The sequence below is a fragment of the Brienomyrus brachyistius genome, unplaced genomic scaffold, assembly GCF_023856365.1.
Source record: "Brienomyrus brachyistius isolate T26 unplaced genomic scaffold, BBRACH_0.4 scaffold38, whole genome shotgun sequence".
Classification (NCBI taxonomy): domain Eukaryota; kingdom Metazoa; phylum Chordata; class Actinopteri; order Osteoglossiformes; family Mormyridae; genus Brienomyrus; species Brienomyrus brachyistius.
In genome coordinates, this window is record NW_026042313.1 from 3,155,089 (window position 1) to 3,177,500 (window position 22,412).

General features: G+C 39.8%; 1 protein-coding gene across 5 annotated transcripts in view; it reads left to right on the plus strand.

Moving 5' to 3' along the window:
* LOC125722367 (arginine-glutamic acid dipeptide repeats protein-like) overlaps positions 1-22,412 on the plus strand; it is a 150,029-nt gene that overhangs the window by 65,654 nt on the left and 61,963 nt on the right. For all 5 annotated transcript variants that reach the window (XM_048998514.1, XM_048998513.1, XM_048998516.1 and 2 more), the window contains exon 2: positions 12,800-13,229. In XM_048998514.1, coding sequence (XP_048854471.1) covers positions 12,944-13,229 — 286 coding nt within the window. In that variant the 5' untranslated portion in view covers positions 12,800-12,943. The remainder of the gene's footprint in view (positions 1-12,799; positions 13,230-22,412) is intronic.

A 22,412-nucleotide genomic window follows, 5' to 3' on the forward strand; every position in this document is an offset into this window, starting at 1 on the left:
CTCAATTTGGGGCCCAAAGCATTTATGGCAGTAAGTGTTTTATGATTGCTCATGCTTGCAGAGGTATGTTACCTAACTAGGCTAGCATTTATTCTTAATGTTGATTCCAGAATAAATGAGAACACTTGCTCAAGTGCCACACAATCCGTATGTTTACATGCACAGCTACGTATAGTTATGGTTATAGCTCAACTACACCATTTAATCAGATTACTGTCCTTGTCTCTGTATACATGCATGGGAGGAGAATCAATTTATTGACCGATATGGTTCCTTTCAGGTTTTTAGTATTGGGCTTTTTCCAGTTGACCTATTACGTCACAGTAGGACTAGGTAATATGGAAAAAATCTTCTCAATATTTTTTTTCCATATCAGCCGATATCGATATATATCACGATATGAATCAAATCAGTGTCAAGCCACCTTTTTGTTACAATCTGAGATGTGAAGACATCATAACATTAACTGTAGTTTAAATATTTATTTAACAGAAGTTGAACACAAATGTTCTGTTGAACACTGCAATAAATAAAAAAAGGATGGATTTAAGGAATAAAAAAGGACACTCAAATCAGGTCATTTAGAAAAGGTAAGTAGTTTAAAAATAAATACACAGAAAGAACTTAATACATGTGCAATTATATATATTTTTGTGTTTATTTAGATTAACTGCCTAAATACAGTGATGCTACAAACATGTCCATGCATATATTGCACAGCTCTGGGAAAAAAATGATATATTTATATAATAATTATATGATAATTAAGTTCCGCTATAAACCATCTGTTAAGTGCGGGTCAGGAAACGTGCTGTCTGCCGTAAAGCGTTTCGTGGGACCGATCGTGCAGCAACATGTTGACGCATGCGCGGAACCGATCGTGCAGCGGGCACGCACAGGGGACTGACACCAGCACTGCGAAACGTCACCACGCCACATGGTACAAAAACCTCGCGAGAGAAAGGCAACTTAAGACAGATCGTGCAGCAAGAGAGTCTAGCTACAGAAACCTGTAGAGTGGAGCTCCACCGGAAATACGTCACCTCCACAGGAAGCACGTGATATTTAAGGATGTAAAGTGGAGCTCTGGTTAGGGTTATGATTAGGGTTAAGGTTAGAGTTTTTTCACTGTAACGCAGAGTTGAGTTACGTGTTTCCTGCGGAGGTGATGTATTTCCAGTGGGGCATCACTCTACAGGCATCTGTAGCTGGACCTATCTCTCTCAGCCTGCTGCACAAATGGGAACCACCTCCGTGACAACACAACTTTGCCCTTATTGGCTGAATATTTTAGTCACACGCAGGACATTTGTATCATAGGCAGTTCTGATGAATTATCTCCTATTTCTCCCGAAAAGCATGTAAAGCATTGAGAAATGGTTTTCAGTTAATTTAACTGGTAAAATAGTTTAAATAAATCACATAAATGCTCTAATACATACAAGTTAGTGGTTTATTTGTTAGTTACTCTAATATTGCGCTGCTTTATTTGTTTAATCGTACAGTCTGTGAAGAAAGCATTTAAGTAAGAATTGTATTGTACTCTACATGACTATAAACTTAGAATCCTTGAAATACACGTATTTGTTCTTTTTCCTGGCAGATATATATTTTTACACAGGGTCACTATACAGAATGGTTTATTTGTTTTCACTGCAAACAACTGTTCACTGTTTGGATCAGGAGTTGGTGATATGCAGGTGATATTTGTATAGATTACACCCTTCTGGCAGTGCTGGCATTGCAGTCAGGTCTTTCACGTTATGAGGAGTAGAAGTTGTCCGACTTAGCGGCAGTCACTTTATACTCCACTCCTGCAGCCGCCGGCAGATCTCGCTCCACGTCATGTCAGCTGCAGACAGATCTAAGCCCAAGTCAAATGCGGCCATTGGCTTCTCGTGTAGTCGAAAGATTGACGGAATGAGCGTTGTCGACTTTATATCGACTAAAATTTTCCTTGATAGGAAAATAGATAATTTTGAGATCATTATCTTTTTCATTTTATCACTCAGCCCTACGTCACACACGTAGAAAAATATACAACCAGATCAGGATAGCAAAGCAAGAAATAAAGGATTGGGTTTAATATACTATGATCAGGGACGGATTATGGGTTGTGTGGGCCCCTGGGCAAAACGTCCTGCACCCCAAGGGCCCCTGGGCAGCGGCCCCGCTGGCCCGGTCCATAATCCATCCCTGACTATGATAGCACAATACTGCAAATTTTTCAAATATTGCAATGTGATTTTGTTGTAATAAATATTGGGAAACAAAAAAGGTGCTCAACATAAATTTCTCATGAATCTGTCTAGGAGTGATTTAAACAGCAAGGATGAAAATGATTATGATTGTCTTAACAAAAGCAGCGGAGGTAAACTTTAAACTGATTTCTTAAGTGCACAGTGGTAAATGACATACAGTAAGAGTTGGATGTGAATATGATATGACTATGGATATGAATATGGGGTCAGATTAACTTTTCACATTGTTCAAGAAAATGGATAATGTTCTTGAAAATGAATAATCATTAAAATTTCAAAACTTGCTAGGTTTTTTATTTTATTTTATTATCAAGACTTAAATTCCCTGCACTATAATGTCCGTACTGAATTGAAGGTAAGAAAAAGCCTGATCTTAATCTATCTGACTAGAGATGTAAGAATTGCATGTACTTGATGTGCAATGTTGGTTTTAATATCACATGTTGTTCAGCCCTATAATATGCTACAGCCATTTATCAAAATTGAATTGATGTCATTCAACGCTGGTACAAATTTTTATGCCAATGGAAAACCAACACCTTGAATTACCGTACTTTTGGTACCATCTTGAAGTACCAACAGTATAGTACATAATGCTGTGGTAAAGCGTCCTTTAGTTGAGTATTGAATTGAACATGAGTGCTGTATATTTCGAATGTGCCATAAGTCTTCTGCTATACTCCAAGCTTTTCTGGACCGGCTCCTTCTGTTACTTCCTGGTGAAAGTAGAGGAGGAAATTCTGGAGCATACGCAGAGCGCCTAGGCCAGTTTTTGTCCGATTGAATGTATACATGCAGTAGTAAATCGACTCCCATTCATATTATTTGGGTGTCTTAGTCCGACTTTATGAAATTCAATTTAGTGCGATGTCAGTCAGACTAACATGTTTACCTGTCCTTTAAAAGTCCAGTTTTAGTTGGATTAACACAATACTTTGATTTTCTTAGAGTACATGTAAATGTACCGAATGTCTCAAACTAAAGACCGCGAAGTAACCTGTTGTAATTTGTTTCTTTCCTTTACATTTATAACATTGTCAAGTTGTCATACCAAGCCATATTGCAAAAGTCTGTTTGCATGGTAAACCATAACATTCAATGAAGGTTTAAGCACTAACCATCACAGAGAATAACTGGGGCCAGAGACTACCTGTGATGGATCCATTTCAGCGTCTGGTTCAGTGCTGTCATCATATGACTGAGTCTTTTTAGAACATTTTGAACTGTGCCTTTTTCACTTCTGAATGATTGCATTCTCCATATAAATTATCAATAATAGCTAGGTTTTGGGGGTTGGATGAGTAATCTGAGCTAACATCAGTTTTATCCATGTAGATACCATGTGGCTGGACTTGCCAGTTCTTCTCTAGCTTTCTCCTACATACACAGTCACTTGCCAACTGTGAAGAGTGTTCTGCATCTCTGAGACCCATCTGACACAGGCTGGATAGGAAGCAGGAGGTATATACAACACGATATTAAGGTCTGCTGCTCTCTTCCAGATTTAAGGTGCAAGCCTGAAAGCAATATCTGTGTTTACTGTTGTGGATTTTTTTGTGAGAATGCTTGTAGCCTGCAGAAAAAAAATTGTTTTGTCTGCAATTTTACTAGGTAGTAGGTAGGTAATTAGGTTGCTGGTGTTGACTTAAGTAGCTTTATTGACAAAATCGAATGTTTAAGTGTTGTTATTTTGGTTAGCAGTGTTCAGAGGAGCAGTATAACTGCTAGAAGAACTTAATATTTAGTTGCCGGTCTCTCACTAACACCTGTCTGTTTAAACTGTTAAGATTTATCTGTAAATCAACTATATTCCTACTGAAAACCAAATTGGCTTTCTTTTACATTAAGTTTAATTTGACAACAACAAACTGTATGTCATTGCAGTGTTTTAGATAAGACACCCGCTTCTTTTACTCTACAGATAAACGATAAGGTAAAAAGACGTTGATGGGTGTGGCGAATATCGCCTGTGTTATTTCTTCAGGTGCTTATGCACTGCGCTGTGTGGCTGTTATACGTCATTGAAACCATACACAGTGTACTAACCACCTTTTTATGTGATAATTTGAACTACGGTCAAACCTCCGTCATCCGGACCTCCAATATACGGGCACCTCTCTCTACCGGGCAGCTCTAGGCACACGCATGAGCAAATTTTACACAACCTGCAGCTGTTGTCACGAGCCCCGGTCTAGGGTTGGGGCGTAACGGAGTGAAATGTAAAGGGGACATGGAATTAGGGAAATACAGGGTGCTATAGACAATGGAACACACGTGGACAAATAGTTTTTTTTTTTTTGTATTCTGTTAATATTAACACGCGACGGACACAACCACTAAACCCAGTGCAAAAGGACTCAGGAGTGACTATAGCGAAAACAAAACCCAGCTTCCGAACGCAACCCAAAGCTAACTTACCTAAGTGTAGAGAAAACAACACAATGACACATTCTACACCTTACTCCCTATCCAAATAACAGCATACATCATAAGCTCTCAAAACAAAAATGGCAGTCACTCCCTATGCATCTGACACACTCGCAGAGCATACACAGAGATCAAAGTGTCAAAGTCCGAGGGGCACACGAAGACGTTAACCAAAAACCGGGTGAGAGTTCGCAACCAAATAGCAAGTAACCCCAAGCGAAAGTACACACAAGGGCAAAGCGAAAATCAGAAATCCAATAAACCAAACAAATCATACACAGTAATATCCATCAAAGAAAAGCAAACTAACAACAATAGTCAATGTAAGCAGAGCTCCCGAGACATCTTGCGGTCGGCTTTTCACTTCGGAAGACTGAAGTGACGAATGCTGCATATAGAGAATTGTGGGTGGAGTCTGCACATGGAGGCGCAGCAAACGTTGAATTGAGAGCGAGCTAGAGGACGAGGCTGTGGGCGGAGCTGGATTTACAGTGGCATGTAAAACTGCAAAATCCATGGCTTCAAAAAGAAAGCGTATAGTGTCATGTCCCTCCAAAAGAAGCTCGATATCATTACAGAGATACGAAAAGGAAAATCACACATAGTTGTTGCAGATCATTTTGGAGTGGCTAAATCTACGGTAGGCGATATTTGGAAGAATAAAGAAAAGATCATCCAGCTTACTTGATGCTGGTTAAAAACTGGATGACCACAGCAAGAATAAAACGGGATGATTCGCTAGCTCAGACTGAAATAACATCCTATTATAAGCCTTGCACCTCATAAATATTATGTAGTTTGTATGTGTACGCATGTGCATGTACGTTGTACTATTCATGTATTTCTAAGTTACGGGCATTTCTTACCTATGGTTACCCCTCGGTCCTATTCTGCCCGGATAAGGGAGGTTTGACTGTATTCCCATAATTATGTAGTTATATTCAAGGAAAACTTTGGTTATAATGAATTGAAGCATTTTAGAAATCAAATGGGTAAAATATACTTTTTTAAAAAATGTGTCGACTTAAAATATTGATATCAACGTCTCTTCAGCATCGACATCATTGACTGTCGGTTAATCATGGCAGTTCCAGTTAGACAAATATGAAGGAATGATGGTATGGACCAGATTATTTCTTAATTTTTATGAAACTAAGGACTGACCTAGATTGTTGACATAAGGTGATGTCACTGGAGTGTCTCTATTTTCCATGAAAGATTTTCAAATACAGTTTCCTACAGAGCAGTTTCATTTTATCTGCTATTGAGGGTAGTGAAAGCTTGTCATAATATATCCTTAGCAGTTTGTGTTTTATAATGGCATGGAAGTAGTTGCTTGGGTAGTGTATGTTGCGGAGCAAGTTGATAAACAGAGATCAAGTCTGTCTGTTACACAGAGCTGGTTCTGCTCAGTGAGGGAATGTGTTGATGGAGACTGAGCAGTATGTTTGGGTCGAGTTTAAACACTTGCCAACAAAGGAATTAGTTTAGGTGGTCTGGCTCACCCCACTTGACTTTATTATTGGAATCGAATATGGTCTCTGTGCCGAGTTCCTTAGACTGTGGATCCTACTTTTATTGCTGACTGTTCTGCAGGCTGGCAACCGCTCTGGGGAGTGACACAGTCTTACTCTGACCTTCTCACCAGATTCCATGGTGCCATTTGGCAGTGGGCTTGCCACCCTTATTTTTCATGGTCTGCTGTCATCGCATTTTGTTTAAGATGTCATTGAGTTATGAGGGCAAATAATAGAGGGGTGTAAGTGTCCTAGAGTGGGTTGAAGTCAGATAATGAACCCAGTACCTCAGTTCTTGTGCTTTTTTTTTGTTCTCACTTACTATGCAAGACTGGATTATTTCCTCTTGCTTCACAGTAAATGTCCATGATGGACCTCACTAGGGCTTCCAGCTGCTGGTGTCCATTTTGGGTTTTGTCCGTCTCATTCCCCTACCCTCAGTCATTTTTTTTTCCCTCCTCTTCCTACAGTCCACACGGATGTCTTTACTCTTCGCAGACCTAATTATAAAGACATAAAAACTAAAATAATAAATATGCAATTATGCACTTACAAAAAAGTATTACACAAAAACAATTGTTTGGGGGGGGTCAGCTCTGTAGGGTGAGACTTTGAAGGTTGCCAGTTCAAATCCCGTGGTTAGCAGGGTGATTCTACCATTTGGCCTCTTAAGCAAGGCTAAGGCTCCAAGGACTCGCTGACCTTGCAACTTTTACAGCGCACACACTCACACATACGTTTAGGACAGGGCAATGTACCCTAAAAATGTCACAATATTTTCAGAGATTATCACAATTTTCATATGTTGAAAACTGTCAAATATGACAGGTGGTTTTGAGTTTTTCTAATTATGATGACCGAATTGTTTTACTAATAGTTATGGAGTATGTGACAGGTATAATGATAAATACCTTGATGGAATTGGCTGTGGGAGAAAACTCGATCCAGCATAAATCCACATGCGCACAAGGTGGACATTCAAACTCTACACACCCAAAATGACAGTTTAGGGTGACAGCGCTACCTACTGTACCACAGTGCCGCCCTCAATACTATGCCTCCATGATGTGCAATTTTAATATCACATGTGCATTTAATAATGCACATGCAATCATCACATGCAAAAACCACAAAAGCTGGGTTAAGACTATTAATAAGTTGCATAAACATATTTAGCTCTGGAGTTTTCTAATGGTTCTTTTTCAAGATTATCTGGCATCAGTTAAATTCAGTCTGAAGTTTACCATCTCTGCTTTAGCTTGAGCTCTGCATGCACTCTCTGAGACAATCATAACACTTTCATCCTTGCTGTTGAATTCACTCATAGATCGTGTGGCGCATTTGTGAGCAATTTAATGAAATGAGTGAGGGGGAGAAATGAACAAAAGCTGGTCCCTAAAAGGCGTTCGTCTTTTGCTCTATGGTAACATTTTAAATTCCATAGAGACACTATTACACAAAAGCAAGTGATTTGTCAGCAATGTTGTGTCTGTTTGCACAACGTGATGATAGGCGAGGCTACTCCAAGAGCCCAAAGAGAATGTCTGTGGTCAGCTATGCATTATTGGGTGAGTCCATGGATGTTTTCTTTTAAGATGTTGTTGCATTGCAGTCATGCCATTATACTTTTATACACTATAATGCCAAAAGTATTAGGACACCTGCTTTTACACACATATGAACTTTAATGACACCCCATTCATAATACATTGGCTTTAATATGGAGTTAACCCACCCTTTGCAGTTCTAACAGCTTCTGTGGAATAACAGAATGCTTTAGTAGAACCACTAAATGTATTTCGTCTTTTGCCGAGTCAGGAACGGTACCATGAAATGCATTTTGTCCGTAAAATGATCGATTTCGTCTTTAAATAATGCTTTTTGTGGCACAGAATGTATTATGTGCACGACAATGACACTTGCCGACCTATACAACAGCAGAAAAAATTTCATTACATGACATTCCAATGTGAAAATAAGACTTAATTAACTGAATTATGTCAATTATATGGCCTCTGTATGTATCTGAAGTTGTAAGAGATGCATACAAATTTATAGTAAATTAACTTGTGTGCACAAGAGAAACAATTTACCTTATGGGATTTTAAGGGCTCCGTAAGAAGGCAAATTTTAATCAGTGTTTTTCAACCCTCTGGGGTCTAAGGGTAGGGAACACACTTTCACTGACTGGGGCATGGTCGTGTGCACATTTCATTCAATATCATAAACTTAATTCATGGCAAATTATTTCTTTTATTTGTTTTGGCATTTACTTAGACTTAGATCCTTCTGCGCCGTTTGGCGCATTGGGCGGCAAGCTGTCTCCAGCGCATTTGATCAGCCGCGACTGCTTCGGCCTCATCCCATGAGATGTTTAGGGCACGCAGACCATCAATGAAAGTCCAACATCTTCCTTTTGGGGGCGTCCCGGTTATGGTGGATTTGGGCAGGCGTAGTGGTTGCATGTGTCGCCCGGTCACGATGTCGTTGACTCGGCGGGTGCCAGTTTGGCAATGAATCTCTTCATTGGTCATGCGGTCCCGGTATGAGACTTGCAGGATTTGTCGTAGCCACCGTTGTTGTGCGACATCGAGTCTTCTTGTGGTTTTAGCCGACGCCTTCCATTCTTCACAGGTGTGGCATTTTATTCATCTTAATCTTAATGTACTTTGTACTTATGTCAGATTTATGTGAAGTTTGTAATTTGACATCAAAATATAGACATTGCAAAATGCAGTTTGGAACACTTGCAGAAACATTATAAAAGTGCGTAGTAATGGTGGAAGTTTGTTTTTCATCCCAGATATCTGATCACCAAAGTCTTGGCTACATGAAGATGACTAAATGGTGTAGTTGCAACATTCAGTTGGATAAATAAGAACAACCCTAACTCATGTCACTATTTCTGGTCTTCTCCCATTGAATATGTAGGAGCTCTCATGTGTATGCATGGGCCCCCCCCCCCCTTTTATGGCACTGGTGGTGATGTATCTGGATCGCGTTTCACTGTTGCGTTGTTCATCAAATTAACATGCGACTGCGATTTAAATACGTGGTAATGTGGCTATTTAGAATGCGAATAGCGATCATCACGTGAGGGCGGTACTACATGCCCCCAATGCAGGTAAAGAATTTTTGCCTGTTTAACCTAATTTTAAAGACTAATACTTCTGACAATGGACGTTTTGAAAAGAATGGAGATTACGGATTTAGTCAGCGGTTTTTTTTTTTTTTCATGTTTCTACAATAATATTTTTGTTATGAGTTATGAACTGAAATACACAAAGATATGCGGCATCGCCGATGATGCCGTCATCCCCAGAGGGTTAATCAAAGTTTAGTTAGTGACAGAACAAGTAATTCATGTTGAATTTAAATTGAAGTTCTTGATGGAATGGTTGCGATAAAATTTGAAATAGAGGTGTGCCAGGTCAGGTTGGGAAGCATGCACTGGTACAGCATGTTACTGCACCCGCCACAGGACGAAACGATAATCTGCAATGAGGGTCACCAGTCCTATGCGTCGGATCACCCTCAGGGAATTCTGCCACATGACTGTAGTGCCTCATTTGGGGCCCCCAAGACAACTGTTCCTTTGACACAAAAACCAACAGTACCCAAGAATTCTCCAAAGAGACATGGTACCAAAGGAGTACAGTCCTCATCTCAGGTCAATGGATATAATCCGTGTCTCTCAGCCATACAGCAACACAGGGAGTACCACTAAAGACAGGATTTGCAGAGATATTGGGAGCACCACACACCCCTTTCCAGCTGCATCATGACCATCCCTGCTCTCCCAATCTGTCTACTGGTTTCGTAGGAAGATTCACCAGATAAATGAATCTCTGTGCAGTCGACATTCTTCTTGCAGACAGACAGACTGCTGATGGCTGTGCCTTGGACCTTGGTTTTTATCCAGGCCACTCGCAAGCCCAGACACTCAGACTCTTCACTCAGTCTCTTGAGAGCCCCAGTCAGAGCCTTCATTGATGATCATGGCATTGTCGACAAAGTCAAGATCAGTGAATATTTCACCAACAAATGCCCTACAGCTTCAGGACCCTACAACCCTGTTCAGCACCCAGTCCATGTAAGCAATGAATAGAGTAGGAGCAAGAACACACCCCTGATGAACTCCAGAGTCAACTGGGAAGAACACTGAGGTTCTGCGTCCACTCTGCCCTGCATTCACAGTACCAGTGTACAGGCCGGCCATGACATCTCCAGATGTCCCACAGGGTAGCACAATCAACTGATTCGAATGCTTTTTGAAAATTTACAATGACTGCAAAGAAACTCTGCCGATATTCACATTTGTGCTTGATGAGAACCCTCAGAACCAGGATGTGGTTGATGATACACTTCTTAGGCATAAAACCAGACTGCACCAGTTGTAGAGAGTTAGGAGAGCAAGTGATCACAAATCCTGTTGAGGATCACCCTAGCAAGGAATTTACCCCACAGCTAATCGGAGCATCAGCCTCAAGAATTGTGGACCCAGAGATGTCCAATATCCTAGCGGGAGGATCAGCTTTAAACAGCTGCTCAAAGTAAATGGCCCAGCAGGTCACAACTGCAGTGTCATCCATAAGGATCGTTCTATTACCTGCCCTGCCTGCAGTTCTCCAAGGAATGGATTTGGATGTGCATAATGCTTCAGTTCCTCTGTAAGCTGGATGTGGGTCACTAGACCACAGATGGTGTGTCAGCTGCTCACAGATTCGTCTAACAAACGCCTCCTTGTCTGCCCTCAGAGCCCATCCTTCTCAGTTCCCGGTACAGAATGGAGTTGCTATCAAGTCATGCACTGTGACTTGTCTCAATAATATCCAGGGTGCCTTCCGAGGTAAAACACCTTCTCCTGGGAGCACCATCAACACCAACCCGCAGCAACCTTCAGCGTCTTGTCACAAATGATCTCCCACATCATATTGGAGTCAGCAGTTGTACCCAAGTCTTAGTTTCTCACACAAACTTATTAGTCTGATCTTGGAGTCTAGCCAGGTCCACCCTCGTTCTCCTAGTAGATGTTAATCTACTGGATATAATCTGAATCTTCAGAGTAGCAATAAGAAGTATGTGGTCAGAATTCACAAACTGGGCACTTCCATAGACCCTGCATTTCTGTTGAAATCTCCATTGTCTGCCCATCAATATGTGACTGACATCCTTCACTGCACCACCAGTATTGTAGTATTATGTCCAACAGTGCGGCTCAGGGTGCTGAAATTAGGATTCAGTGACCCACTGCCTGTAACATTTCACAAAATTAAAGAACATGGAGCCACTTTCACCCCAGTTACCAGACGCATGGGGACCAACACAGTCCTCATAGGACATGGATCGGTCACATATGCCTGGTACCAGATCCATCTAGTTAGGTATGGATTGGTGCTGATACTGATCCCAAATGTTGGATTGGTGCACCTCCAGTTTAAACCCCGTCAAGGGTCCACATTACTTGGCACTGGGGTGTGCTTTTTTTGTTTGATTTTGATAACCTCAGTGAATTTCTGTACAGTTCACTGTCTGCTGATTTGTTGTTACCAGGTGTAATGGGCCAGTTAGGGTGAGGTATGGCTCCATTGTGCTTGACCAAATGTTGTACTTGAATGAAGATGTGTTGGGGTGTCTAAGTAGTTTCCTTTGTTCATTGGTTTTTTTGTGGTAAAAGTGAGACTCAAAACACACAAACTGGAAGCAAGATTTATTGAGACATAAGCCAATGTAGAGAAAACGGTGAAGATGAAAACATAGGCTTTGAAACTACTCAGTGTCATCTGGTCCTGATGGTTGGGGAGAGTTTCAGCCGTAAGGTTTATGGAGGACTGGGTTAGTCTAAACCTCCAGGGAAGAACAATTTTTGTATGGTTTGTAGCTACTGAGGTCTGAGAGTGGATTGCAGTAGGGCTCTGCAGGGGAGATGGAAATGATAGCTGGCAGTTAGTACTGCTGTTAGCTAATGGTGCACTGCAAGGTGTGAGTTGGAAGCTTATCTATATTCCATGCCAATGAGGCAGTGACCAGATTGAAGGTTTTCCTGAGCTTGGGTTTCAGTTATGGAGAACAGCATGTTTAATAGGACTAAATGTCTCCTTCTGTTGGTGCGGTTTGCTATTTTCCAGGGATGTGTGTGTATATGTATACACTCTGTTGATTCATGTTTATGTGCGTTGGCATCAAATAAACTACACAGATAATAAGCATGTGGCTTACACTGGATGGACATCCCTTCTTGAAGTTTTCTTGAAAAACTAAAATGGTTTACATCATTGTAGTTTGATATGCTTGATATGCTAATTGTCAGGTACCCATTAATGTGCATATTTTGGGATGAAAATTGTTTACCATGTCTCTTATTTGTGAATATTATTTTTAGGGTTGTAGTTAAACATCACCTTTTAAGAAATATACATGAATTGACTTTTTGAAATGGAAAGAGTTGACTCTTTGTCGGGTGTAAACCTAAGTTTTCCAGTAGCTATCAAACGTAAGTGATCTAAAATCTGTGTTAGACCAAAGAATGTTTTCAAAGGAAACAAGTATTCAATCAGTGTAAATTTTAATTCTCTATCTCTCTCTTTCCCATAGCTCCTGTGAAGCTCTTGGGTTGCTGGTGTGGCTAAATTCTCTCTGGACTTGAGTGTTACATTCAGAAGACTGAAGCCCAGACTTACGGTCTACCTTTCACGGAAGCCGAACCGTGAGAGGAGAGAGGAAGGCACCTGGCGGATCATGACGGCTGATAAGGACAGGGAGCGTGAGCGACGGGACAAGGCCCGCGAGGGTGAGAGCGTTCGGCCACGGCGTAGCTGTACATTGGAGGGAGGAGCACGCAACTATGCCGAGAGTGAACACAGTGAGGACGACGACGATGCTGCCGCCACCGCCGCTGCCACTGAGGAGCTGGCCAAGAAGGGCAAGAAGAAGCTACCCAAAAAGAAGTCCCGGTATGAGCGTACAGAGAATGGGGAGATCACCTCTTTCATCACAGAGGATGATGTTGTCTACAGACCTGGTGGTAAGTACCGTATTTTTCGGACCATAAGACGCACCTAGCTTTAGAGGAGGGAAATGAAGAAAAAAAGATTCTGAGCCAAATAGTGTCCTAAAATAGTTTGTCAGCCATGTAAAGTGAACAGTAGTCAACAGTAACATTAAGAACCACACTGTCATTAACAAATAATGTCAGTAAAAACCAATAAAAGTACAAACAAAACAAGGAGACACTTCAGTAACAAAATAGGATAGACTTTCATGTGTATGAATGAGCCATTGACACCTGGCCACATCTCTCCCCCCTTTTATGGCGCTGATGGGGATGTATGTGGATCGTGTTTCACCGTTGCATTTTTTTGCAAATTTCTATGCGAATGCAATTTGCATATGCGGTAATACGGCTATTTATAATGTGAATAACAATCTTCGGGTAACAGCGGTACTACACACCCCTGATGCAGGTAAAACAAAGTAAGGTGACATTGTTTATTTTTTTGCCGATTTAACCTAATTTTAAAAACTTTAAAACTTCCGACAATGGACGTTTTGAAAAGAAGACAGATTACGGATTTAGCCAGCATTTTTTTTCATGATTCTACATTAAGATTTCAGCGAGATATGAACTGAAATAGACGCGAAAAGCATGGTGCATCGTCAATGATGCACTCGTCCTCAGAGGGTTAAAGCATGTGAGCAGAGCAATATTCGGACCATAAGACACAGTGACTTTTCTCCCTACTTTTGGGGGAGAAAAAGTGCATCTTTATGGTCCGAAAAATACGGTAGGTGGATTGAACGGCTGAAATCACAGTAAGATGATTGGCTGCACATAGTGTAGTTCTGGGCTACTCAAGTATTTTTTCCTGTAGCCCAAATTCCATTAGCAACACATATTCCAGGCACTTGCTAATCAGGGGAAGCATTTTAAATGTTTTTCACAATAAAATTTGCCGAAGATGTAAAATTTTGCCAACTGGGAGGGGGAAGGGAATTGCTTGCATGATCCACATTCAGTTGTTTCAATCTCCATTGAAGAAGACATTAAAATGGACAGGACCAGAATATAAACTTTTCCTCAACAAGAAGTAGTTTAACTTGACCATTGTGGATCTTATTATTGAGTTTCATTACAGAAGTGCAGTTGTGTGATGACTAGACAATTTCAGAACAAATTTCTAAAATAAAAAAATGGGTGATGGCTCTCTGGCAGTTTAGATTCCTCTGTGGATGAGGCTCCTGAGGGCTTCCCTCCATGTAAAACTACATTTGAATGAATGTCATTCTAATTGCTTTCAGGTTTACACTCAAACTTATCACAGCAGGTGATAAAATATCACATAATAATAATAATGAGTGCCAGTCTGATATTTATTATTATCAATTCATTTCAGAAAGCTATTCTGGACGATACACACTTAGACACCTGGGGTACTTGAGGTAATATAGAAGAATATTCATATGCTCACTGCAGAGTTGTTGCTCTGTTCTCAAGTATCAGATATTTGTACGATTATGCTCCAGGCTTATACCTTGAGTTTTTTATTTATTTATTTATTTATTTTTATTGGTTTAGCTTCCTCAAGCTTTTAGCGGAGGCAAGGTTATTTTTGGGGCATCATCCCTTGATGGAATTACATAAGAGGATGCGTCATAAAGTGCTAGTAGCTGGGGAGCCCCAGACGGCATATGCAGACTCTGTCCCTGATAGGCAGCTGACCACCATCACTGTTGCCTTCAGTACCTCAGTAAATACATGGAGTTTGTGTCCTCCTTGTGTCACGTAGCTTTCCTAGCAGTATTTGTTTCCTTAAGACGTTTAGTTAGGTGAATTAAATTACCCATAGTGTCTGTGTGTGTGTCTCAGCCTATCCGTGTGCCTGTATGTGTTCGGCCCATAGAAATGAATGGATGATCCCCACAAATATATGAATACAAACATACATACCTTGGCTCCAGGTGCCCGGAATCCTGTACTGAAAGTAGATGAACAGATATAATGTGAATTACAATGCGAGTTGCATACAATTTGTTGGACAAAACTGTAGCCCCAGAAGAGATTAATAATTTGTTCTAATCTAACAAATGTGGTTCTTTAGTACTTGCCAACAAGACAGTGATTTACCATGAAGTTTTCTATTATCGCCTGGGTTCAAGTAGGAATTGATTTTATACACTATTTATTTAAGAGTAGTTTTATCATGTAATGACAAGCCATTGGCCTCAGGACTCTCTGTAAGCACTGACATTTGACATGTGCAGAAATAGACTATAGTGTCTCGTTTTGAAGACTTGGCACATGTGTCATGCAGAGTTCCTCTCTGCTTGTCCATGTGCCATCTCTGCTGAAGGAAGCATGGGTGGCTGCTAGAATTTGTTTGTATTTTGCTCCGAGCAGGGATCAGGCTGTAGTATTCTAAATAATTTATCTTTTTATTTTGATATAGTACTGGGGCCAGTAGGCAAGGCTAGTAGAACACTTCTCAGACTTGTCATGGCAAAAAAGGAAGTAAACGGAATGAGGCTATTTTGTATGCTGGCTAGTAAGTGGAACTGATCGGTGCTCTTTTGATCTCAGACTCCAAGCTATTAGAATATTTTGGTTTCATGCATCTACTGAGATGAGTCTGCTGACAAGCCCAGAGAGGCGCCATAAAAGCATCCATCCGTAGGTCAGACCCAACAGCCTAGAGCTAACACAGGCCTTCTGTGAATACCTCTTTGCCACCTGAAGACCTTCAGTCTTCCTATCAGCTGGGTATATTGAAACTCCGTGATTTATGAGTCAGTATTTATGTTTACCCTGTTGTGTGTCCTGCAGATTCTTCTGAAGCATAAAGCCAGGTTCTGACTTGGTATGGCATTTGAAGCAGAATTTGATTTCATCAGTCATTATTCAAATAATATTCAGTTAAAGCCACCTTCATCTCAGTCATGCATGGAATATGGATCAAAATATTTATTTCTTTCCATATAAAATGAGATATTGCTCATTGCTGTAAACCTTTAAAATGCAACTTGAATAAATTAAATTGAAACCAGTTAAACTGATGAGAGAGAGCTGAAGTGTAGTAGCATACAAAAGTGTTGAATAGCCTGTGCCTTGGGCAGTCATGGTGAATGACGATTTTTTTTTCCAATCAAGGGCTTATATTTACACCCTTGTCTTTCATTAAGCACATTCTTGAGGTGGTTTTTGCACTAAACGTGGACATGCAATCTACCTTTTTATCTGGCAACACTTAATAGAAATTTACATTTGTTTTTCTTTAGCAGATGCTTTTATCCAAACTAGAATTGGCTGGTGATTGGGGGTTTAGGGCCTCACTCAGGGGCCACATGGTGACATCATCTTGCCTTCACAGGGATAGAATACTGAGCTACTTAAACGTACACCACACGCATTCTCTTATAATTCACAGGAAATACTTTATTGCTATGGTAGCCTTTGTTGAATCAGAATGTGAGATAATTGCTGCCAAAACTGCAGTACTTTTGAAAGTCAAGCTTGTATGTTTTATGTTTATTGGTCATGACTGTGTTACAGCAGGTTGTCTTTGACTTATTTTCTCTATAATGGAAAGTGACAGCAAGACTACAGAATTTTCCCTGTTTTTTTTTTTTTGGTAAAATCTGGAATTTGGAAATCTGCACCTGTAAATATGCAATTTGCTTTATTTGCTACTCTGTTAATTTGGGATTTCAGAATGTAGAATTGTGTATTTCTGTTCAGTGAAAGACAAAAGTGCCTTTTTATGTTAATAATGGAGTTCCTCTAATACATAAATTTGTAGAAAAAAATAACACTCCTCTATTCCATACAATAACGTTAGCTGTTTGAAATACATTTGAGGTTTCATTTATTTGTAAATATTCTGACAGGACAATAACCTGACCAGTGATAGGTTATATTTCGGTGGTGCAGGTCCATGGATAGTCCTCTCCATGCAAGCGTGTAAATCACCCTTCATAACTGTGATTCTAACTGTAGGGCACACTGCATGACTTTGTTTCTTGCTCAGTGCTCTTACCTCCCAGGGTGAATGTCATACATCTAAGTACAGTAAGCCACATGTAATCGTGACACTTCTTATCCCAATCAGCTCATATATCTGCTTGCTAACATTTATTATTCCTGCATTTATTTAACTGAGACCCTAACCATGTGACTGACCTCTTGTCAGAAGTTGCTAGTAGTTTTGTGTATTGAGCACTACAGATTATGTGTGTGTTTGTTTGGGGGGGGGGCTGGGGTTGTGTTGTATATATTACCTTGTGGGGACCAAATCATTTTTCAGTACTCAGTTTTATTATAATCTGTAAAAGACTAAAACAAAAAAATAAAAATTAAATAAAAATGCAAAGGTCGCATATTTTGTTTGGCTTTGTTTGTGTGTATGTGTGTGAGAGAGAGAGGCTGGCTGGCAAAGATGACATAGTGATTGATGCTCTGTTAATAGATATTCTAGGTGTGATTGACAGAGCCTAGATTTTTCACTTGTGCATGCTTATAAGGAGGCTTTGTAGAAAAAACTGTGTACCGGTTTATGTTGAGTATTTAATTTTTAATCCTAAAATTGATCTAGGGTTAACAATAAAAATATTTGTGCTTTTAAAATTACAGAAGTATAAAACTCTGATGATTACTAAGGATTTACACTGTTTGTAAAGCCCTGTTTGGCTAATTTGAGGAGTATGGGGCATGGTCTGGATTGAGCACCCAGATAAGCCTATAAAATCTCTGACTGCTTTATTGTGAAACAGATTGGAGGTCTGAAGCTGAGCACTCTAAGCACATTCTACACATCTTAAGATTCCGACGCTTCCATTTTGCGTAAAAGCAAAATGTGATGTGCAAAATGGTTCTGCTCATTGTTTATTTGGGGAAAAAGGTTAGTAATAACAAGGAATATATTCAGCAAAGATGGCAAATGCAGTCTTCAGATTCAAAGTTCCAAAGTGCAATTTATATACAAAAAATGTGCACATTGTAGCTATCCACTGAAACCTGCATGTCTACTCTTTGATGATTGACTTATAAATGGAATACGATAATTCTCCTCTGTCCACTAATAGTATTTGACGTTTAATTGACCAATGAAAAGATGTTTTATGAAATTTTCTGTTTTATTAATGGTTGTTTGTACTAGTTAACGTTTGTATTCATTATGGTCATTTGTATGGACCATTAATTTTAAAAACTTAATGCTGATAGCTGGATAGCCAGCTAACTACCATCAGCGTTAATTGTGAATATTAAGTTGGATTAATTTGTGTTTTGTTGACATATTTGCCCCGCTGACAATCTATGCAAGTCCACTTGAAACTTTAAACCGTTCGGTGACAGCTGTATAAAGATAGGTTTCTATTTGTGATGCTAAAGCTCTCTCATTATGCTGTGTTAGATTTATTTTATAAAGCGATTTCTGAGAAAATTTATTTTTTTCCCAGCTCCTGATTATTTGGCGCTAAGGTGATATATATCGAATGATGAAATAAAAAATGGCTATCGTTTTATATTATGGTCTATCATTTATTTCGTGGTGTTGAAAAATACACTGTTAACAGCAAAAATTTTTTCATCATTTGGATGAGTTTTGCAAGGTTACACGCGACCACATGACATGTGGCAGTTGTATTGAAGTTTTTCTTGGACTTTAATTTGTAACTCATAGAAGATAATCCACAAATGTACCATGATCCACAAATAAATCTATCCACACATATGTATTTTTTAATTTGTGTAAAATAATGTTCACAAAAATAGTGGTTTTTTTTTTACACGTGAAATGTGTTTTGTGCACTTGATCACGTCATGTCTTTTTGTTGATCACGTTAGATTTGTGACTTCCCTGCTATTGATTTGTGGATTTTTGTCCAGTTAATACTACTACAAAACCATTAGGCCTGGGTGGGAAAATATATTTTTAAATAGTTTTCTGTTCACTCGCAATAGTTTTTCTATCCCACTGTACTTGCCCACTTGCTATATGCTGCACCGTGATAGCATGTATAAACCTAAATAATGCAGACATGTCTGCAAAGTGAGCTTTAAGCATTAAACTACGGGGGACAATATACACCATGTAACTTGCGTATTTATTAATAATTGCACTGTGTTCATTCTTCGCATTAACGCTATTGATCGTGAAGTGCACTCACAAATTTTGAAATACATTACAAAAACTGAAAGATATTACAACCGGAAAACTGGATAGAAAGCTAACTTTACCAGGGTTTTAGAGTTAAGGTTTAAATTCGAACCTGCTTTTTGGAATATTTCAGTACAGATCCTCATATCCCCTCATACATCATCAAACAAGAATACCAGGGAGGTATTCCCGAAAGCGGCTTTGGGTTTAAACCCTAACTATGACACCACACTAAAGTTAGCTTTATATTCAGTTTTTCTGGCTGTAAGATCTTTCAAGAAAAGGAAGCAGTACTCCATGGTTTTCCAGGTTTCTTTATGGGCAAATTTTAATTAATATTTCAGTGTTTGCATTTGCACTTCACCTTCAATAGCCCAGCTGTCTTGTTCACAGTCACTGGCGGTGAATGAACGCAGTGCAATTATTAAAAAATATGTTTAAATACACATATGAAAATTTCATAGTGTGCATTTTCCCACCACAGTTTAATGCTTAAAGCAACCTTAATTGGACATGTCTGTATTTAGGTTTATACTTATTAGTCCATTCATTCTATCTTTTGTACTTTAAATGAACACAGTACAGTTATTATTAGTAATGGAAAAGTATTGCAAGAGAACATAAAATTATTTCGAGAGAACTCAAAGCTACAATATTTCAAAAAATATTTTCCCACCCAGACCTCTTAGGGGACCCATATACCGCGATCTGTAAAAAATAAATAAATAAATAAATAAAAATCCCAAATACACCACCATCCACAAATATGTATTTTTAATTGCGTTCTGTAGTATCATACTCACAAAAACACAGTAATTTGTACAAATGAAAAAGGTTTTGCGCATTTGTGGGTCACTTTGCGTCTATTTATGGATCACATTACATTCATGACTTCAGTCCTTTTTATTTGCAGATTTTTGTCCAATTCCTACTGCAGCTGATCTGTGGAAACAATTAGTAAATATGAGGTGCAGCTGTGATATATATCGTTATCGGGATATGAGATTTTGGTCAAATCGCACATCCCTTAGACTCTTGATATAATGGGTAGATATAATTTGGAGATATGTTTTTCATTGGGCACCGACGATGTGTAGTGAGATCCCCCTTAGTAATGCTCCCATGTTCACTGCTGTTTCAGTATAGCGTGCTTTTACTAATGCTTGGTAAAATGTGGATTTCCCGGAATGGTTCAGCTTTAGTAATTAACCATAGTACTGAGCTTTACCGTGCTTAGTATAAAATACACATGTCCAGTTATTGAATAGTGTGCATCATTTGAAAAGTAGAGCGGATGTTATGGAAATAACATCCTGCTACCAAAAATTCCTTTGTGAGCAAAAAGAGTGAACAACAATAGGCCCTTAGTGGCCTCATCATCGAGATGTCATAAACCCCCTCATTTAACGTGTTTAGCACACTTTCCTATGCTCTGTGTTCTAGGAATGTATCCTGAGCATTAACAGGAGTCTTAACACTGAAATGGCAATGGAGGCTTACAACTCAAAAATAAATTAAGCCAGTACAAATGGTCTGTTTTGGTAGTTCCGCAGGTCATTAAAGCTCATTTTTTCCTTGGTAGAAGAATCCCCTCATCCACTTCAGCTGTGCTGTTCTTACCTCATTCAGAGTATCATTTATTCTGTCATCCTTGTGTCTCCCCCTGTGAGAAGCCATATCACTCCCCCTCCTTTCTATTAAGTAGGCTAGATTAGGGGTGGATATTTTTATTTGCTCTTCCTTGTAAACAGCTCCCCATGCTAGCCCATCTGCCTCTTAGTGGATCACTTTCACATGCATTGCTGCTCTGCCACCAGTATTCTTGTACTGCCTCTAAATAGATCTTTTGTTTATTTCCTCAAAAAACTGAATCTGTAGAACAAATAAATGAACATGTATAACAAGTGAAACTGTTTGTAGGAGCCTGTTTTGCCTTTTATGGCCACTAGTGCTTTATGTAGCAGCGAGTTCTGGTTGAATTGGTTGTGAATTCCCCAGGCAATGTGAGACAGGCTCATGTTTAGAGTGGGTGTGGGCCCAGCCACTTACTGCAGTGCCTCCCAGGAAGAACTGCTGGGGTAGAATGTCTCCTTGTTAAGGGGGTTGGACTATGCATGTCAGCAGAATAGCTGTGAGAACTACAGTGGGGCCAAGTTGAATATAACCCTCTGCCATCTAAAAGCCCAAAATAGCTGGATTCAGGATGTTATATATTAATAAAGTTTGTCTTTTTGTCTGTAATACAGACAGGTTGTTCCCAGAAGCTGAAATACAGTCGGTTACATGTGTATCACGGTGTTTGTATGGCCATTTGTTGCAGACCCTGGGATGGATATCCCCCCCACCATGCACGCTGATGTGATATTTTCTCCTCATGAACATACATACTCATGTTAACATTCTGTCACTTTGTTCAGGGTTTAATTCTATGTGATGAGACTCCAGGCCTCTGCTGACCTTGTTATAGATCAGGCAGGTTCAGCTTGGATAGAAACCCGGCTCTCTCTGCAGGACGGCACTCATAGCCCTGCCCTGCTGGTTTCTGTATGCTTATCCCTCTCCAGTCCTGGCTTGAAGGTAAAGGTCTACAACCCTGCTGTACCAGCAGTCAGTTTGATTTAGTGAGAGCTGTAGGCTGCTTTTCCCTCATTTGGATTCAGTGCAGCAGGGCTGGAAGACGACAGTGGAAAGGTTGTGACATTTGGCTGCATTAGCGGGGGGGAAGGGGGGGATTTACACTGATCAAGTGGATGAGTACATTTGGAATATATTACATCACTACTGTGCTAAAATGTCTCTGCTTGGATAAGCCTGTGTAAATGATATGCCTTCACTCCCATGAAAGTGCATTAGAAAAGGCAAAGATTAATGATAATGCATGCATGTTTAGCACTGGAGAAAAGATTATAGCTTTTCTGTTAATAGACTGGCATCAGTCAGGTGGACCATCAAACCCTAAGTTCTTTGCATTCATATACAGCTGGGTTTTAAGGCACTGGGGCAATTTGTTGCCCATAACTCCTGTTCTAATACCTTTGCTGTCACTTCTCTCTCCT